The sequence below is a fragment of the Crinia signifera genome, chromosome 6 (genome assembly GCF_055691185.1).
Source record: "Crinia signifera chromosome 6, ASM5569118v1, whole genome shotgun sequence".
NCBI classification, from domain to species: domain Eukaryota; kingdom Metazoa; phylum Chordata; class Amphibia; order Anura; family Myobatrachidae; genus Crinia; species Crinia signifera.
In genome coordinates this window covers 15,531,345-15,548,369 of record NC_139222.1, presented here as the reverse complement: position 1 = coordinate 15,548,369, position 17,025 = coordinate 15,531,345, and the positions used below count along the sequence as shown (strand labels likewise).

Here is a 17,025-nt window from a genome sequence, read left to right as displayed (position 1 = left end):
TATCCCCAACTGTGACCTACCTAATCCCAAACCACCCAACCCTTTCCCACCCTGCATGTCTATCCCCAACTGTGACATACCTAATCCCAAACCACCCAACCCTCCCCCACCCTGCATGTCTATCCCCAACTGTGACATACCTAATCCCAAACCTCCCAACCCTCCCCCACCCTGCATGTCTATCCCCAACTGTGGCATACCTAATCCCAAACCACCCAACCCTCCCCCACCCTGCATGTCTATCCCCAACTGTGACATACCTAATCCCAAACCACCCAATTCTCCCCCACCCTGCATGTCTATTCCCAACTGTGACATACCTAATCCCAAACCTCCCAACCCTCCCCCACCCTGCATGTCTATCCTCAACTGTGACATACCTAATCCCAAACCACTCAACCCTCCCCCACCCTGCATGTCTATCCCCAACTGTGACCTACCTAATCCCAAACCACCTAACCCTCCCCCACCCTGCATGTCTATCTCCAACTGTGACATACCTAATCCCAAACCACCCAACCCTCCCCCACCCTGCATATCTATCCCCAACTGTGACATACCTAATCCCAAACCACCCAACCCTCCCCCACCCTGCATGTCTATCCCCAACTGTGACATACCTAATCCCAAACCACCCAACCCTCCCCCACCCTGCATGTCTATCTCCAACTGTGACATACCTAATCCCAAACCACCCAACCCTCCCCCACCCTGCATGTCTATCCCCAACTGTGACATACCTAATCCCAAACTACCTAACCCTCCCCCACCCTGCATGTCTATCCCCAACTGTGACATACCTAATCCCAAACCACCCAACCCTCCCCCACCCTGCATGTCTATCCCCAACTGTGACATACCTAATCCCAAACCACCCAACCCTCCCCCACCCTGCATGTCTATCCCCATCTGTGACATACCTAATCCCAAACCACCCAACCCTCCGCCACCCTGCATGTCTACCCCCAACTGTGACCTACCTAATCTCAAACCACCTAACCCTCCGCCACCCTGCATGTCTATCCCCAACTGTGACATACCTAATCCCTAACCACCCAACCCTCCCTTACCCTGCATGTCTATCCCCAACTGGGTGTAGGATAAGAGGCTGCTGTACTGACAGAACAAGGAGAACATGTGACTGTCATGTAAGAAGTATTTATTACTCACTTGAACTGATATCTGTAGGGATTTTTTCCTCTTTACACTGATCAGCCCTCACATATGCCTCTTCTCCCTCTGTACCTTCTGCCTTCATATCAGTCACATCCATCTCTTCTTCTCCCTCTGTATCTTCTGCCTTTATATCAGTCAGATCTTCACCTGAAGTAAAGCAAGAAACGGTAACAATGGGGGACATTGTATAAAACACACACAGATACTCTACAAATCGTAGTGGCAGTCATTTTGGTATATGGCGAGACCATAATTCCCACCTATCTGCTCCTCCTGTGGGGTCCTGTGAGTCTCCTCTGTACAGTGCTGAGAATACAGAGGACGGGGACATCTCTCTGGGGTATCTCTGTTACTGGGCCCATCTGTAGGAGACACACAGTGACTGAGGACATGGTATATACGTGATTATCCTGGGAATACAGAGGACATCTCTCTGGGGTATCTCTGTTACTGGGCCCATCTGTAGGAGACACGCAGTGACTGAGGACATGGTATATATGTGATTATCCTGGGAATACAGAGGACGGGGACATCTCTCTGGGGTATCTCTTACTGGGCCCATCTGTAGGAGACACGCAGTGACTGAGGACATTGTATATATGTGATTATCCTGGGAATACAGAGGAAGGGGACATCTCTCTGGGGTATCTCTGTTACTGGGCCCATCTGTAGGAGACACGCAGTGACTGAGGACATTGTATATATGTGATTATCCTGGGAATACAGAGGACGGGGACATCTCTCTGGGGTATCTCTGTTACTGGGCCCATCTGTAGGAGACACACAGTGACTGAGGACATGGTATATATGTGATTATCCTGGGAGTACAGAGGACAGGGACATCTCTCTGGGGTATCTCTGTTACTGGCCCATCTGTAGGAGACACACAGTGACTGAGGACATGGTATATATGTGATTATCCTGGGAATACAGAGGACGGGGACATCTCTCTGGGGTATCTCTGTTACTGGCCCCATCTGTAGAAGACACACAGTGACGGAGGACATTGTATATATGTGATTATCCTGGGAATACAGAGAACAGGGACATCTCTCTGGGGTATCTCTGTTACTGGGCATATCTGTAGGAGACACACAGTGACTGAGGACATGGTATATATGTGATTATCCTGGGAATACAGAGGACGGGGACATCTCTCTGGGGTATCTCTGTTACTGGGCCCATCTGTAGGAGACACACAGTGACTGAGGACATGGTATATATGTGATTATCCTGGGAATACAGAGGACGGGGACATCTCTCTGGGGTATCTCTGTTACTGGCTCCATCTGTAGGAGACACGCAGTGACTGAGGACATGGTATATATGTGAGTATCCTGGGAATACAGAGGACGGGGACATCTCTCTGGGGTATCTCTGTTACTGGGCCCATCTGTAGGAGACACACAGTGACTGAGGACATGGTATATATGTGATTATCCTGGGAATACAGAGGACGGGGACATCTCTCTGGGGTATCTCTGTTACTGGCCCATCTGTAGGAGACACACAGTGACTGAGGACATGGTATATATGTGATTATCCTGGGAATACAGAGGACGGGGACATCTCTCTGGGGTATCTCTGTTACTGGCCCATCTGTAGGAGACACACAGTGACTGAGGACATGGTATATATGTGATTATCCTGGGAATACAGAGGACGGGGACATCACTCTGGGGTATCTGTGTTACTGGGCCCATCTGTAGGAGACACACAGTGACTGAGGACACGGTATATATGTGATTATCCTGGGAATACAGAGGACGAGGACATCTCTCTGGGGTATCTCTGTTACTGGGCCCATCTGTAGGAGACACGCAGTGACTGAGGACACTGTATATATGTGATTATCCTGGGAATACAGAGGACGGGGACATCTCTCTGGGGTATTCCTGTTACTGGGCCCATCTGCAGGAGACACGCAGTGACTGAGGACACGGTATATATGTGATTATCCTGGGAATACAGAGGACGAGGACATCACTCTGGGGTATATCTGTTACTGGGCCCATCTGTAGGAGACACGCAGTGACTGAGGACATGGTATATATGTGATTATCCTGGGAATACAGAGGACGAGGACATCACTCTGGGGTATCTCTGTTACTGGGCCCATCTGTAGGAGACACGCAGTGACTGAGGACATGGTATATATGTGATTATCCTGGGAATACAGAGGACGGGGACATCTCTCTGGGGTATCTCTGTTACTGGGCCCATCTGTAGGAGACACACAGTGACTGAGGACATTGTATATATGTGATTATCCTGGGAATACAGAGGACGGGGACATCTCTCTGGGGTATCTCTGTTACTGGGCCCATCTGTAGGAGACACGCAGTGACTGAGGACATGGTATATATGTGATTATCCTGGGAATACAGAGGACGGGGACATCTCTCTGGGGTATCTCTGTTACTGGGCCCATCTGTAGGAGACACGCAGTGACTGAGGACATGTATATATGTGATTATCCTGGGAATACAGAGGACGGGGACATCTCTCTGGGGTATCTCTGTTACTGGGCCCATCTGTAGGAGACACACAGTGACTGAGGACATGGTATATATGTGTTTATCCTGGGAATACAGAGGACGGGGACATCTCTCTGGGGTATCTCTGTTACTGGGCCCATCTGTAGGAGACACACAGTGACTGAGGACATGGTATATATGTGATTATCCTGGGAATACAGAGGACGGGGACATCTCTCTGGGGTATCTCTGTTACTGGGCCCATCTGTAGGAGACACACAGTGACTGAGGACACGGTATATATGTGATTATCCTGGGAATACAGAGGACGGGGACATCTCTCTGGGGTATCTCTGTTACTGGGCCCATCTGTAGGAGACACACAGTGACTGAGGACATGGTATATATGTGATTATCCTGGGAATACAGAGGACGGGGACATCTCTCTGGGGTATCTCTGTTACTAGTCCCATCTGTAGGAGACACGCAGTGACTGAGGACATGGTATATATGTGATTATCCTGGGAATACAGAGGACGGGGACATCTCTCTGGGGTATCTCTGTTACTGGGCCCATCTGTAGGAGACACACAGTGACTGAGTACATTGTATATATGTGATTATCCTGGGAATACAGAGGACAGGGACATCTCTCTGGGGTATCTCTGTTACTAGTCCCATCTGTAGGAGACACGCAGTGACTGAGGACATGGTATATATGTGATTGTCCTGGGAATACAGAGGACGGGGACATCTCTCTGGGGTATCTCTGTTACTGGGCCCATCTGTAGGAGACACACAGTGACTGAGGACATGGTATATATGTGATTATCCTGGGAATACAGAGGACGGGGACATCTCTCTGGGGTATTCCTGTTACTGGGCCCATCTGTAGGAGACACACAGTGACTGAGGACATGGTATATATGTGATTATCCTGGGAATACAGAGGACGGGGACATCTCTCTGGGGTATCTCTGTTACTGGACCCATCTGTAGGAGACACGCAGTGACGGAATACATTGTATATATGTGATTATATAGGGGCCCCCCCATACTTGTCCTCCCCTATATAATAAATGTCTCCTCTTACCCAGTGATGTGAGGGGCCGGTGATTCTCCATCATCACGTCCTTGTACAGACCCCTGTGTTCCGCCTCTATATACTCCCCCTCCTGCATGGAGAGATAAGACAGTGACATCCTGACACACACAATGATACATACTATAAAAGAACCTCACAGATTATCCGGACACTCACTTAGTGTAATATTATACATGTAACCCCACTACTAACTCTGTGTAAAGATTACACCCAAAGTGCTTCCACCTAAGCTAAGTTTAGCTGGTGTCGCTTAGGAAACACTAATATATATATTGGGAGAAATTTACTAAGGTAAAATCGTATAAAAAAAAATCGTATTCGTACAGCAAAATACGTTTTTTTTATGCAAATTCTTATTTCCAGGATTTACTATCCTGAATATACAGTGATGTGTATTCGTATTCATGGTGTATACCTGGCGTATTCGTATTTACAAATACGAAATCGATAGAATACACCTGTTTTTAACATGAAAACCACGTACTTTAGTCATTTACTAACAATTCCTATTTGTAAAAAATACTAATACGAATCGTAAACGCATACAAATAATAAAAAAATATGCCAAAATAATACACCTTGATTTGGAGGTGTATTTCACATCTTAGAATTTTACACGAGGGAAAAAAAATCTGGAAATAACCCCCAAGTGATCAATATCACAAATGTGTGACTTATAATAGGCCACTAAGCACACATACACACTTCTCAGCTTCACACATGGCACAAGGTTTGCATTCACAGACCATTTCAGTGTGGGCTATGAGATACCTGGGCGGAGATTTAATGGAATGTGAAAAAATAGCATTCTCCGAAATCGCACCACATCGCACTTTTTTTAAATTGCAATTTTTTTCTGCTAAGTTGCATATTTAATGAGATGTGAATTTGTGGCAAAAGAGTGCGATATGGTGTTTTTTAGTCATGAAATTATGCAATTTTAGGTCCTGAAAATGTGCAAATTTAAGGACATGTGAGATTTTGTGTAAGAAAAGGTTAATAGGAAAATGGCGTGGGGTCCCCCCTGCTGAGCGTAACCAGCCCTAGGCTCATTGAGCTGGACCTGGTTCCAAAAAATACGGGGGACAAAAAGCGTAGCGGTTCCCCCTATTTTGGGGCCCCGGGGCTTGTTTTAAAAAAATCAGTGGAGCCCTATTTTAATGGCTTTCTGATTTTTTAAAACCAGGCCCGGCTCTTTGAGCCTGGGGCTGGTTATGCCCGTGGGGGACCCCACGCTGTTTTTTACAATTATTTATTTTTACTTTTTTTTTTACACTGCATCCTGCAGGGATCTGACTGAACCATGCATGCTAAAACCAATACGAATTTGTACTAATAAATACCAATTTGTATTTAAAATACGAATTCGTATCAGAAAAATATGAATCAATACGCCATCGGATAATACGAATCAGTCAAATACGACTAGTAAATTATCCTCCGGAATACGAATGAAAATACGACTACACCAGTCGTATTCATTCGTATTAAGAATACGAATACGATTTTTTGTATTCGTCTTTTTAGTAAATTTCACCCATTATATCGAACCTATAATGTAGTTGTTTAGCATGTCCTAACATATCGGAATTTCTCTATATTCCAGTTTCCAAATAGGAGTACAACAACCCGTCTTCACTTGTTTAGTTTTCATTATAGCCCCCGCCATCTTTGAAAACCCATGCAGTTACTCTTCCCTGCCTGGGGTGTCGCTGTCTGCTGTGGTGCTTCTAGCACAGTGTGGCCTGCATATCAGCACTGATATGCAAACCTAACATGTGCTACAAACACCACAGCAGACAGCGACACCCCAGGCAGGGAAGAGGAACTGCATGGGTTTTCAAAAATGGCGAGTGCTAGAATGAACACTACTTGTTAAGTATGTGTTTTAATATCCGCATAAATATATCAGCAGAAAATACAATGTAATAAAATTAGACAATGCATTTACTTAATATAATACCCCCAAAGGCCTATACCAGAATAATTGCATGCATTGCAAAAATGACCTTTAAAACCACAGCAATAACTGGCCAGTTAAAATAGTATACCTTTATTAACATATATCAATATTAATAAGTCAGCGCACGTTGGGGCCATATAAATTTACAGTTCAGTTCTCCATTGGAAGTCAAGTAATTAACTAAAGATACTTAAAAAGTATAGTATAGTTAAAACTAACCACACTAGTGGGAAAATAACATAAATACAAAGGGGGCAATCAATAGTTGTTTGGTTCCCTTTTTCACACCAAAGGGGGTATTCAAATGTTGTTTTTTTCCCTTTCTTTCACACCTATTCTTCCTTTTTTTTTTGTATGGCGTGATATTAGTGCGATTTTCAATTTTTCTCCATCTTTTAAAAGTGGACAGTTTTTTGAACATTCTTTTATTTCACAGTCATTGGGCAGTATTCAATGAGAAAAGTTCTCCGTGTTTTGTGGAGAATTTGTGCTTTGTTCGCCTTAGACGGAGCATTTTGCTCTCCAAAAGCGAGCAACCCTATTCAATGTGAAATATTCTCCGTCTTTCTAAGTGATTTTCGCCGTCTCTCTCCGTGTAGAAATTCTCCATCTTTTGATGGAGAGCTGGAATGTGAACTTTTAAACTAAAAGGTTTTTTTTTTTAATTTTGGTGTCAAAAAATCCGTTTTTTTTTTTCTGTGAAGGGGCATGTTATTTTTATCCATGTGCTTATATTATAGCACATGAATATATATTTAATTAAAAAAAAAATTAATTTTTTTTTTTTTTTTTTTTACACAGTGCAGCCAGCAGGGGGCTGGAGCGCTCGAGCCGCTCATTACATATTCATATATTCACTGCACCCGATCGTTAATATGCACGATCGGGTGCAGTGAATACTGGGTCCCCCCGCTGGCTATAGGGGGGGGCAGCCTGTGCTGCATGGGTCCCGGGGGGGCCCCCTACCCTCCACATATGTTCTGGGGCATCCAGGGAGACTTTAATCTCCCTGGATGCCACCGTCCCACGGCTCCCTGTCAGCTCCCTGCCGCGGGCGCTCGTCCGCTGCAGGGGTTAAGACTCACCGCGAGTGGCGGCGAGTCTTAAATACATTGAATAGTGGGATCAGGAGGCTCCGGAACACGGAGAGTGCATGGCGAGAGAAAAAATCTCTCGCCATGCACAGAGAATTTTCTTCATTGAATACTGCCCTTTGTCAATGGGCTTAGAAACATAGAATTTGACGGCAGATAAGAACCACTTGGCCCATCTAGTCTGCCCCTTTTTTAAAGATGTTACCTCAAACCATATTTGATCCTTATTTTTTTGTAAGGATATCAATATGCCTATCCCAAGCATGTTTAAATTGTACTACTGTATTTGCCTCTACCACCTCTGATGGGAGGCTATTCCACTTATCTACTACTCTTTCTGTGAAGTAATTCTTCCTCACATTTCCCCTGAATCTTCCTCCCTCTAGTGTCAGTGCATGTCCTCGTGTTCTGTTGCTCCTCTTCCTGTGAAGAATGTCTCCCACCTGTACCTTGTTAAAGCCCTTGCTATATTTGAAAGTTTCTATCATGTCCCCCCTTTCCCTTCTCTGCTCTAAAGTATACATATTAAGATCTTTTAGTCTTTCCTGGTACGTTTTGTGATGTAGGCCATGCACCATTTTAGTTGCCCTTCTTTGTACAGTCTCTAATGTATTTATATCCTTCTGGAGATATGGCCTCCAGAACTGAACACAATACTCTAGATGAGGTCGTACCAATGACCTATACAGTGGCATTATTACTTATTTCCTTCTACTGCTGATACCTCTCCCTATGCAACCAAGCATCTGACTTGCCTTCTTCATTGCTTTGTTACATTGCCTACCTGCTTTTAAGTCCCCTGAAATAGTGACACCTAGATCCCTCTCTTCCTCAGTAGTTTCCATTATAGTGCCATTTATACTGTATTGAGTCTTTGGATTTTTGAGACCCAAGTGCATGATTTTGCATTTTTTGGCATTAAACTGTAGTTGCCATTCTCTTGACCATTTCTCTAATCTACCTAGATCATCATTCATTTGTTTTACCCCTCCTGGTGTGTCTACCCTGTTGCATACCTTTGTGTCATCTGCAAAAAGGCACATTTTACCATCAATTCCATTTGCAATATCACCAATAAAGATATTAAAAAGCACTGGTCCAAGTACAGATCCCTGGGGTACTCCAATTGTAACCTTTCCTAGGGGCATCTGGAACATTACATCTAAAACCAGTATAATCACTGCAACTCCCTATCATGCAACATACATACACATACACATACACACACACACACATACACACACACACACACACACACACACACACATATAGTGAGTTTTATGCAACATATCACAATAAAGGTTTATAATAAATATTGTCGGAGCACTTTATAATTATATCAACTTTGCTTTACTATATACAGGGGTGCCGATTTGCATTTTATCTGGTGGGTGCTCCCACAGCCCCCCTCCCCCCCCCACTGCCTCCAGGACTCACCCGCTGCTCGCGTTGGGGATCCTGGCAGCGCCACAGCGGGGCACCAGCAGGGGATATACCGTCATCAGCAGGGTCCCTGCGGAAGATGGGAACTAGCAGCAGTATTAATACCGCTACTAGTTCCCATCCGCCGCAGGGACCCCCGCTGCTGACGGTATATCCCCTGCTGGGACCCCGCTGCCGTGGCCCGTGCCGTCACTTGCCGTGGGTCCTCTGGCCCCGGAGCACCCACGGTTTGGGTGCCTATGACATTGTATGCAGTGGTCGAAGTGGAAATTTTGAAGTGGGGGTATGGAAATTTTGAAGTGGGGGTATGGAAAAGTAAAGAGTGAATATAGTGCGCACCTTCGGACACCCCCCTGTCCATCAACGTCCCCTGCCAGACTGCCCCGTTGTACAGTGGTATTACAAAAGCACAATATGTGCTGCTGAGTGATCAAAGAGCATCCTGAGGGGGAAAAAAAAACTTTTTTTTTTTATCTTCAGATTAAAGTGGCGGTATGGCATACCCCCGTATACCGCCCCACTTCGACCACTGATTGTATGTAAACCCATTACAGGGTTACTTACAATGTGAATAAGAAGAGGTGATAACTACTACTACGGTGTATACAGACAGAACGCTGGAGGTATACAGGGCACTGGCCAGGTGTAATATATAAAACACAAATTTATTAACAACTATTATAGAAATCTCCGCAAAACATCCCATAAATACCAAAATATTAGTAATAAAACCTAAAGGAAGAAATAACACAGCACTATATGATGTCACCATATGTGGAAGCTCTGCACCTGATTCCACCACTTGGTAGTGACTAAGCCCCTCCCCTAAACATGACCTGCACGGATGTATGTCACATGACCTATAGAGCATTAAGGTTGTGAAGACTACAGTAATCTGTTGTCTGAATATAATATAATAGTCAAGGCATTAGGTCACACTGGGTATAAGCTGCACATTACTGGCCCATGACATAATGGGGGAAATTTACTAAGATGGGAGTTGTATTTCACACGTGATGTTGCTATGGCCAACCAATCAGAACCTCCTTCTGATTTATTTAAAGAGAGATTGTGTTTGGTACAATCGCACAAGACTGTGTATGATTAGTAGTTGAAGATAATATAGGTCTGCAAGTAGGAGTGCCTTCAGGGGTGTGCTAACACAGACACATTATAAGTCACGTTATACAAGGGAGAAGAACACAGATTTGTGGCGGCACGGTGCGCCAAGGAAATAACCAGACATAAACTGTCACTTTTATTATTACGTTTAAAGCGAGCGAAATATTAAAAAGAAACACATAGATAGACAAACAAGTGTGTGTGTAAATCTACCCGTGCGGGCGGCCGTGTGTGGTGTGTAACAGTATCAGTTGTACTTATACAGCCCTTATTCAGCCTTTTCACTCTGTGAGACTCTCATAGGAGTTTATTACGCCCCTTTCAGACCGCACTAAAAAACGGTATTTTGCAGATTTTTAACCGTTTTAAAACGGTAATCTGTGCGGTCTGAAAGGTGTGATTTTACTGTTTCCAAAAAAAAAAAAGGGTTTTGGTGAACGCTAAAAAAAGCAGGGTCCTACCCGTTTCAGAACCATTTTATTTGCGGTCTGAACGGGTCTGAAAAGGTATTTAGGACCCGACACCGCCAAGGTATCAGGGGAGGGGGGTCCCCTGGCAGCTCGGTCCGGGCCGGGGGTGGGGCTGCAGGTGGCCCCCGCTGCCACACAGAATGTGAATGGGGAATGTGAAATGAGCGGCGGGGCCCCTGCGGTGGATGGGAACTAGCGCCGCGGGGACCCCGCTGCTCATTTCACATTCCCCAAAGGGACCCTGTGCTGTGTGGCAGCGTTTTACATTTTACCCCCCCCCTCCCCCATAGGGCTAACACTCCCCCCCAATGTAAACCCCCCCCCGTGTGGCCGGTCCCTCCTGCGTTGCGCATACCGGCTCCTGCTGCTTATAAAAAAAAGTGACTTTTGTAAAATGGCTGCCCCCATAGGAAACCTGTTTAAAAAAAGGGACCTCATTATAATCACAGTGATTGACCTGAACACATGCAATGAAAAATAAGCTAATCTAATATTCCTCCAGTCCCAAGTGGCAGAACAATGACTGGACAGAGGCAGAAGTGAGGTGGTTACAATGGTTTCATGTTTGCTGTAAAAGGAGAGACAAAGTGATTTCTCTGTACAAGCAGCACTGAATGCCGTCATTATAAAGGCTGTTATAACTGTTTCAGTTCTGCTCCCGAGGGGACATAGACGTATTTCCCTGTACAAAGACTGGTGAATTCTCCCTATATTTGGTGATAAGATATCTCTGTGGGGAACAATTACTTCTGTATATATTAAATGAGACGCTAATAAACTCCTATGAGAATCTCAGAGTGAAAAGGCTGAATAAGGGCTGTATAAGTACAACTGATACTGTTACACACCACACACGGCCGCCCGCACGGGTAGATTTACACACACACTTGTTTGTCTATCTCTGTGTTTCTTTTTAATATTTTGCTCGCTTTAATAGTTGACATAATGGTTGACAAGCATTGTGTCAACACCATTTGGTCGACATGTGTCTAGGTCAACAGGTCGCCATGAGTCTAGGTCAACACGCCTTTAGGTCAACAGGTCATTAGGTCGACATGCTTTTTTTGAGCCGACATGTGCCGACAGGCGGCATTTCGTGCCCTACCATCCACTAGGGCGCGGTGGAGAATAAAATAGTGTGCCGAGCACAGCAAGCCACTGTGCCCTAAGCATGGCGATGATATTCTTCAGTGTCCATGTTGACTGTGTCGAAATTTTGGTGAAAAAAACAGTGAAAAACACCATGTCGACCTTGCCCATGTCTTCCTTTTGCTTGTGTCAGCCTAGACCCATGTCGACCTAATTCTTGTAGACCAACATTCTGTAGACAAAATGATCCCAACCCGTATACAGGTAGTTTGCTGTTATCCACAGATCTATATATCCTCCAGCAGACTCAGGATAACACTGGAATAATTATTATACATTATTTATATGGCGCCACAAAGGATCCGCAGCGCCCAGTTACAGAGAACATGAGGAGATTGGAGGAGGAGAGAGATGGGTCGGTAGTTGGAGGGTGGTAGGACTGAGAACAGGGGAGACGAGAGCATGTTTGGGGGCAGAGGGGACGTGAGGGAGACTGAGAAGGTGGGCGAGGTGGGAACAGGGAGAAGGAAAGAGGAAGCAGAGGATGAGTGCCCACTGTATAGTAGGACACTACATGAAGTTCCCTGTCTTTAGTAGGACACCACAGGCTGCTCACCCTGTATGGTAGGACACTAGATGCTGCTCCCCCTGTATAGTAGGACAGTGTATGCTGCTCCCCATGTATAGTAGGACACTACATGCTGCTCCCCTGGGTAATAGGACACTACATGCCACATCCCCTGTAAAGTAGGACACTAAATGCTGCAACCCCTTGTATAATTGGACACTATATGCTGCTCCCCCTGTATAGTAGCACACAACAGACAGCACTGCCTGCATAGTTGGGATACTACAGGCCACTCCCCTTATATAGTAGGGCATTACATGCCACTCCACCTGTATAGTAGGACACTACATGCTACTCCACCTATATAGTAGGACACTACATGCCGCCCCTCCTGTATAATGGGACACTAGATGCTGTTCCCCTTGTATAGTAGGACAGCATATGTCGCTCCCACTGTATAGTAGTACACTACATGCTGCTCCCCTTTATAGTAGGACAGTATACGCTGCTCCCCCTGTATAGTAGGACACTACATTCTGCTCTTCCTGTATAGAATACTAGATGCCGCTCCCAGTGTATAGTAGGACACTACATGCCACTCCCCTGTATAGTAAGACACTACATGCCTCTACCCCTGTATTGTAGGATACTATATACTGATCCCCTGTATAGTAGGACTCCATAGGCTGCTCCCCCTGTACAGCTAGACACACCACAGGCTGCTGCCACTGTATAAAAGGACATTACATGAAGCTCCTTGTCTTAAGTAGGACATCACAGGCCGCTCCCCCTTGTGTAGTGGGACACTACATGCTGCCCGCCCGCTATAGTAGAACACACCACATGCCGCTTCCTGTGTATAGTAGGACACCATGGGCTGCTCCCCCTGTTTAACAGGACACTACATGCTGCTTCTCCATCATAGTAGGACACTACATGCTGCTTTTCCTGTATAATAGTACACTACATGCTGCTTTCCCTGTATAGTAGGACACTACATGACGCCCCCCTGTACAGTAGGACATTACATTCTGTTCCCCCTGTATAGAAGGCCACTACATGCTGCTACCCGTGTATAATAGTACACTACATGCTGCTCTCCCTGTATAGTAGGACGCTACATGCTGCTCCCCCTGTACAGTAGGACATTACATTCTGTTCCTCCTGTATAGAACACTAGATGCTGCTCCCCCTGTATAGTAGGACACTACATGCTGCTCTCCCTGTACAGTAGGACATTACATTCTGTTCCTCCTGTATAGAACACTAGATGCTGCCCCCCTGTATAGAAGGCCACTACATGCTGCTCCCCGTGTATAATAGTACACTACATGCTGCTCTCCCTGTATAGTAGGACATTACATTCTGTTCCTCCTTTATAGAACATTAGATGCTGCTCCCCCTGTATAATATTACACTACATGCTGCTCCCCCTGTACAACAGGACATTACATTCTGTTCCTCTTGTATAGAAGACTAGATGCTTCTCCCCCTGTATAGTAGACTACTACATGCTGCTCCCCGTATATAATAGGCCACTACATGCTGCTCCCCGTGTATAGTAGGCCACTACATGCTGCTCCCCGTGTATAGTAGGCCACTACATGCCGCTCCCCCTGTATAGTAGGCCACTACATGCTGCTCCCCCTGTATAGTAGGTCACTACATGCTGCTCCCCCTGTATAGTAGGCCACTACATGCTGCTCCCCGTATATAATAGTACACTACATGCCGCTCCCCTTGTATAGTAGGCCACTACATGCTGCTCCCCCTGTATAGTAGGCCACTACATGCTGCTCCCCGTATATAATAGTACACTACATGCTGCTCCCCTTGTACAGTAGGACATTACATTCTGTTCCTCCTGTATAGAACATTAGGTGCTGCTCCACCTGTATAATAGGCCACTACATGCTGCTCCCCGTTTATAATAGGCGCTTTTACCTTCTATTGCCGGACTTCGGAGTTCGGACACGCGGTGGTAGGTGTGGCAAGGGGCGGGGCAGGAGGTGGATTCTGACCAGTACATCAGCCAATCAAACCCACTTCCGGGCGTTCAACACAATTTCCGGGCTTTGCGTTCCATTAGCCTTTCGACATGTGCGGTCCACCTTACCTCCGGGAATTGTGTTTCACCCTCCTTGCGCTTTGTGCGTTCCACCACACTTCCGGATGTTGCGGTCCACCCAGCTTCCGTTATATGTGTTCCACGGTCAGGAAGAGAGATTTCTTCTATAGCTGCAAAATCCAAGTCTCCTTCCGGCTCCAGCAGGTATCCAGCCGTAGTCATGGCGACTAATATACAGAGGGAGCAGCATGTTGTGTCCTACTATAGAGGGGGAGCTGTCTGTGACGTCCTACTTTACAAGGGAAGCAGCCTGTTGTGTATGGTACTTTACAGGAGGAGAGGCCTTTGGTTTACTACTTTACAAGGGGCAAATGCAAGAATTCTGAAGGGGGTTCTCAGATATGTGGTGTATATACACACACTCACGGATCCATGTAAATGGCTCCTTTCTATGCCGTGACATCCTTGCAGATAGCCAGTGGCGTAACTACAAATTAGGGTATGGGTGAAAACCGGACCAACACAAAATCCCCGGACCGCCGGACCGGACATCAAACTCTGCATTTTGTAGCTTGTAGCCTCCGGTCCGGGGGGTGTCCTGTCCGCGGGGGGCTGCCTGTCACACCTGTCACCAGGTGGGGGGGGGCGGGGGGTTTAGAATAAAGCCTCCCTGTATGGTCCGGGCATGTAGCAAAAACCGGAGTCCGGACCACCCGGGGAGGCTGTAATCTCCCCTTCCCCATGTCTCTGATGATAGCTATCACAGGGTCCCCCCCGAACAAGACACCCCTGGACCAGGGTTGCCGACTTTTTCTGTCTCCTCTCCGGGAGAAGCCCGGAGAGGAGACTTCCAACTGCAGTTCGGGGGGCGGGGCTTGAGCCATACATCATTAAGCCCCGCCCCCATGATGTTAAAAACCCCAATTCACGGATCTCCGTGGAGGGGGCGGGGCTAAAATGACGCGATTTTAGCTCCGCCCCCTCCTCTGAGACCCGCGGATTGACGGGTTTCAATCCAAAGGTATGGGGGAAGACACCACAATCGGGGGGTGGGTTGCCCACCTTTCCGGGGGGCCGGGAGGAGGACCCGATTTTCGGGATCCTCCCGGTAATTCCGGGAGGGTCGGCAACCCTGCCCTGGACAGGACACCCCCCGGACCGGACCCTACAAACTCCGGACTGCAGATTTTGATGTCCTGTCCGGCAGTCCGGGGTTTAGTCCGGTCCGGTTTTTACATAGTCCCTACAAATTATGCTCCCCCCAGCCAAAAAAAATATTGCGCCGCCCCCCCCCCACACACACACACACACCCCACATGGAATTTTGGTAGGGTGTGTATATATATATATATATATATATTTATTTTACACATATACTTCTTTAAAATGTATTTATATATATAATTGCAAGTAAACACAAACCTCTGCTGTTACAATGCTGCCTGAAGAAGTTATGAAGACTGGGTCGACTGGGACACTGCAACCTGAAGAAACCACCCTCCCTGCTCAGCTTCCCGGGCTCCTCTGTCTGGCCTCTCCAGCGTGTGACGTGATGACGTCACACGCATAGGAGAAGCTGAGGCAGAGTAACCAGCAGCCACTGCTGCTCACCCTGTCATTCAGTGTCAGGCCACTCCCCCGCCCGCCCTCTCATTCCACAGCCAAATCACGCCCGCCCGCCCTCCCTCCCATTGGACAGCCGCCTGCCCTCCCTCCCATTGGACAGCCGCCTGCCCATCAAGCAATGTGACAGTCTGACAGTGCCTGCTCCCGTGCCGTGGCCGACTCGCCTATGCGGCAGGCGGCGCGCCAGCAGGCGCACGCAGCACACTAGAATGTAAGTGTAAAAAAAAAAACAGCAACCCGCCCGGTTTGACACATAGTGCGCCGGGCGGGAGCCAGCGCCCACGCAGCCCCCACTCCCCCAAGCAGTGGCGGGGGCTGCCTTACACAAGCTACGCCCCTGCAGATAGCTATAGATATATGGACAGGGGTATGGGGGTATAAGTCACGGATAACAGTACAGCCACAGATATTAGATCTGTAGGAAAACACTCCTTAGGGAAAATGGCATCAGCTCAGTCCAAATAAGGCGGTGGAGGGCCGCCTGTCTAGAGACAATTATAATAGAGTATAGCGGTATTTGGACATTGGCGACCAGAGGTGTTTTACAATGATGTTAAACGAGACTAAGACATATGTAACAAATAAAAGCACATTACACTGAGATAAAGGAGACAGCTTAATTCACAATAAATAGAAAACATACACATTCAAAATTGTATATATAAAAATATTCGGTACTTATGTATTATCTGGGCTCCCATGTTAAATGCACCCCATTTTTGTCATACCCCTACTATCCAACTACGCATGGAGATGATTTTATATAGTGTGGCGAGCGCAGCGAGCCACCGTGCCCGAAGTGTGGCGAGGGGACGTGGTCTCAT

General features: G+C 46.7%; 2 protein-coding genes across 2 annotated transcripts in view; one reads left to right on the top strand and one right to left on the bottom strand.

Moving 5' to 3' along the window:
- The window catches only part of LOC146010024 (uncharacterized), a 437,588-nt gene that overhangs the window by 237,563 nt on the left and 183,000 nt on the right, over window positions 1-17,025 (top strand). The gene's annotated exons all lie outside the window — the stretch shown is intronic.
- LOC146009525 (uncharacterized) overlaps window positions 1-17,025 on the bottom strand; it is a 75,309-nt gene that overhangs the window by 10,774 nt on the left and 47,510 nt on the right. Inside the window, exons 5-8 of the mRNA XM_083149968.1 lie at window positions 14,624-14,802; window positions 4,747-4,822; window positions 1,437-1,538; window positions 1,171-1,323 (exon numbers count right to left, since the gene is read on the bottom strand). Of these exons, the coding sequence (XP_083006094.1) occupies window positions 1,171-1,323; window positions 1,437-1,538; window positions 4,747-4,822; window positions 14,624-14,802 (510 nt within the window). The remainder of the gene's footprint in view (window positions 1-1,170; window positions 1,324-1,436; window positions 1,539-4,746; window positions 4,823-14,623; window positions 14,803-17,025) is intronic.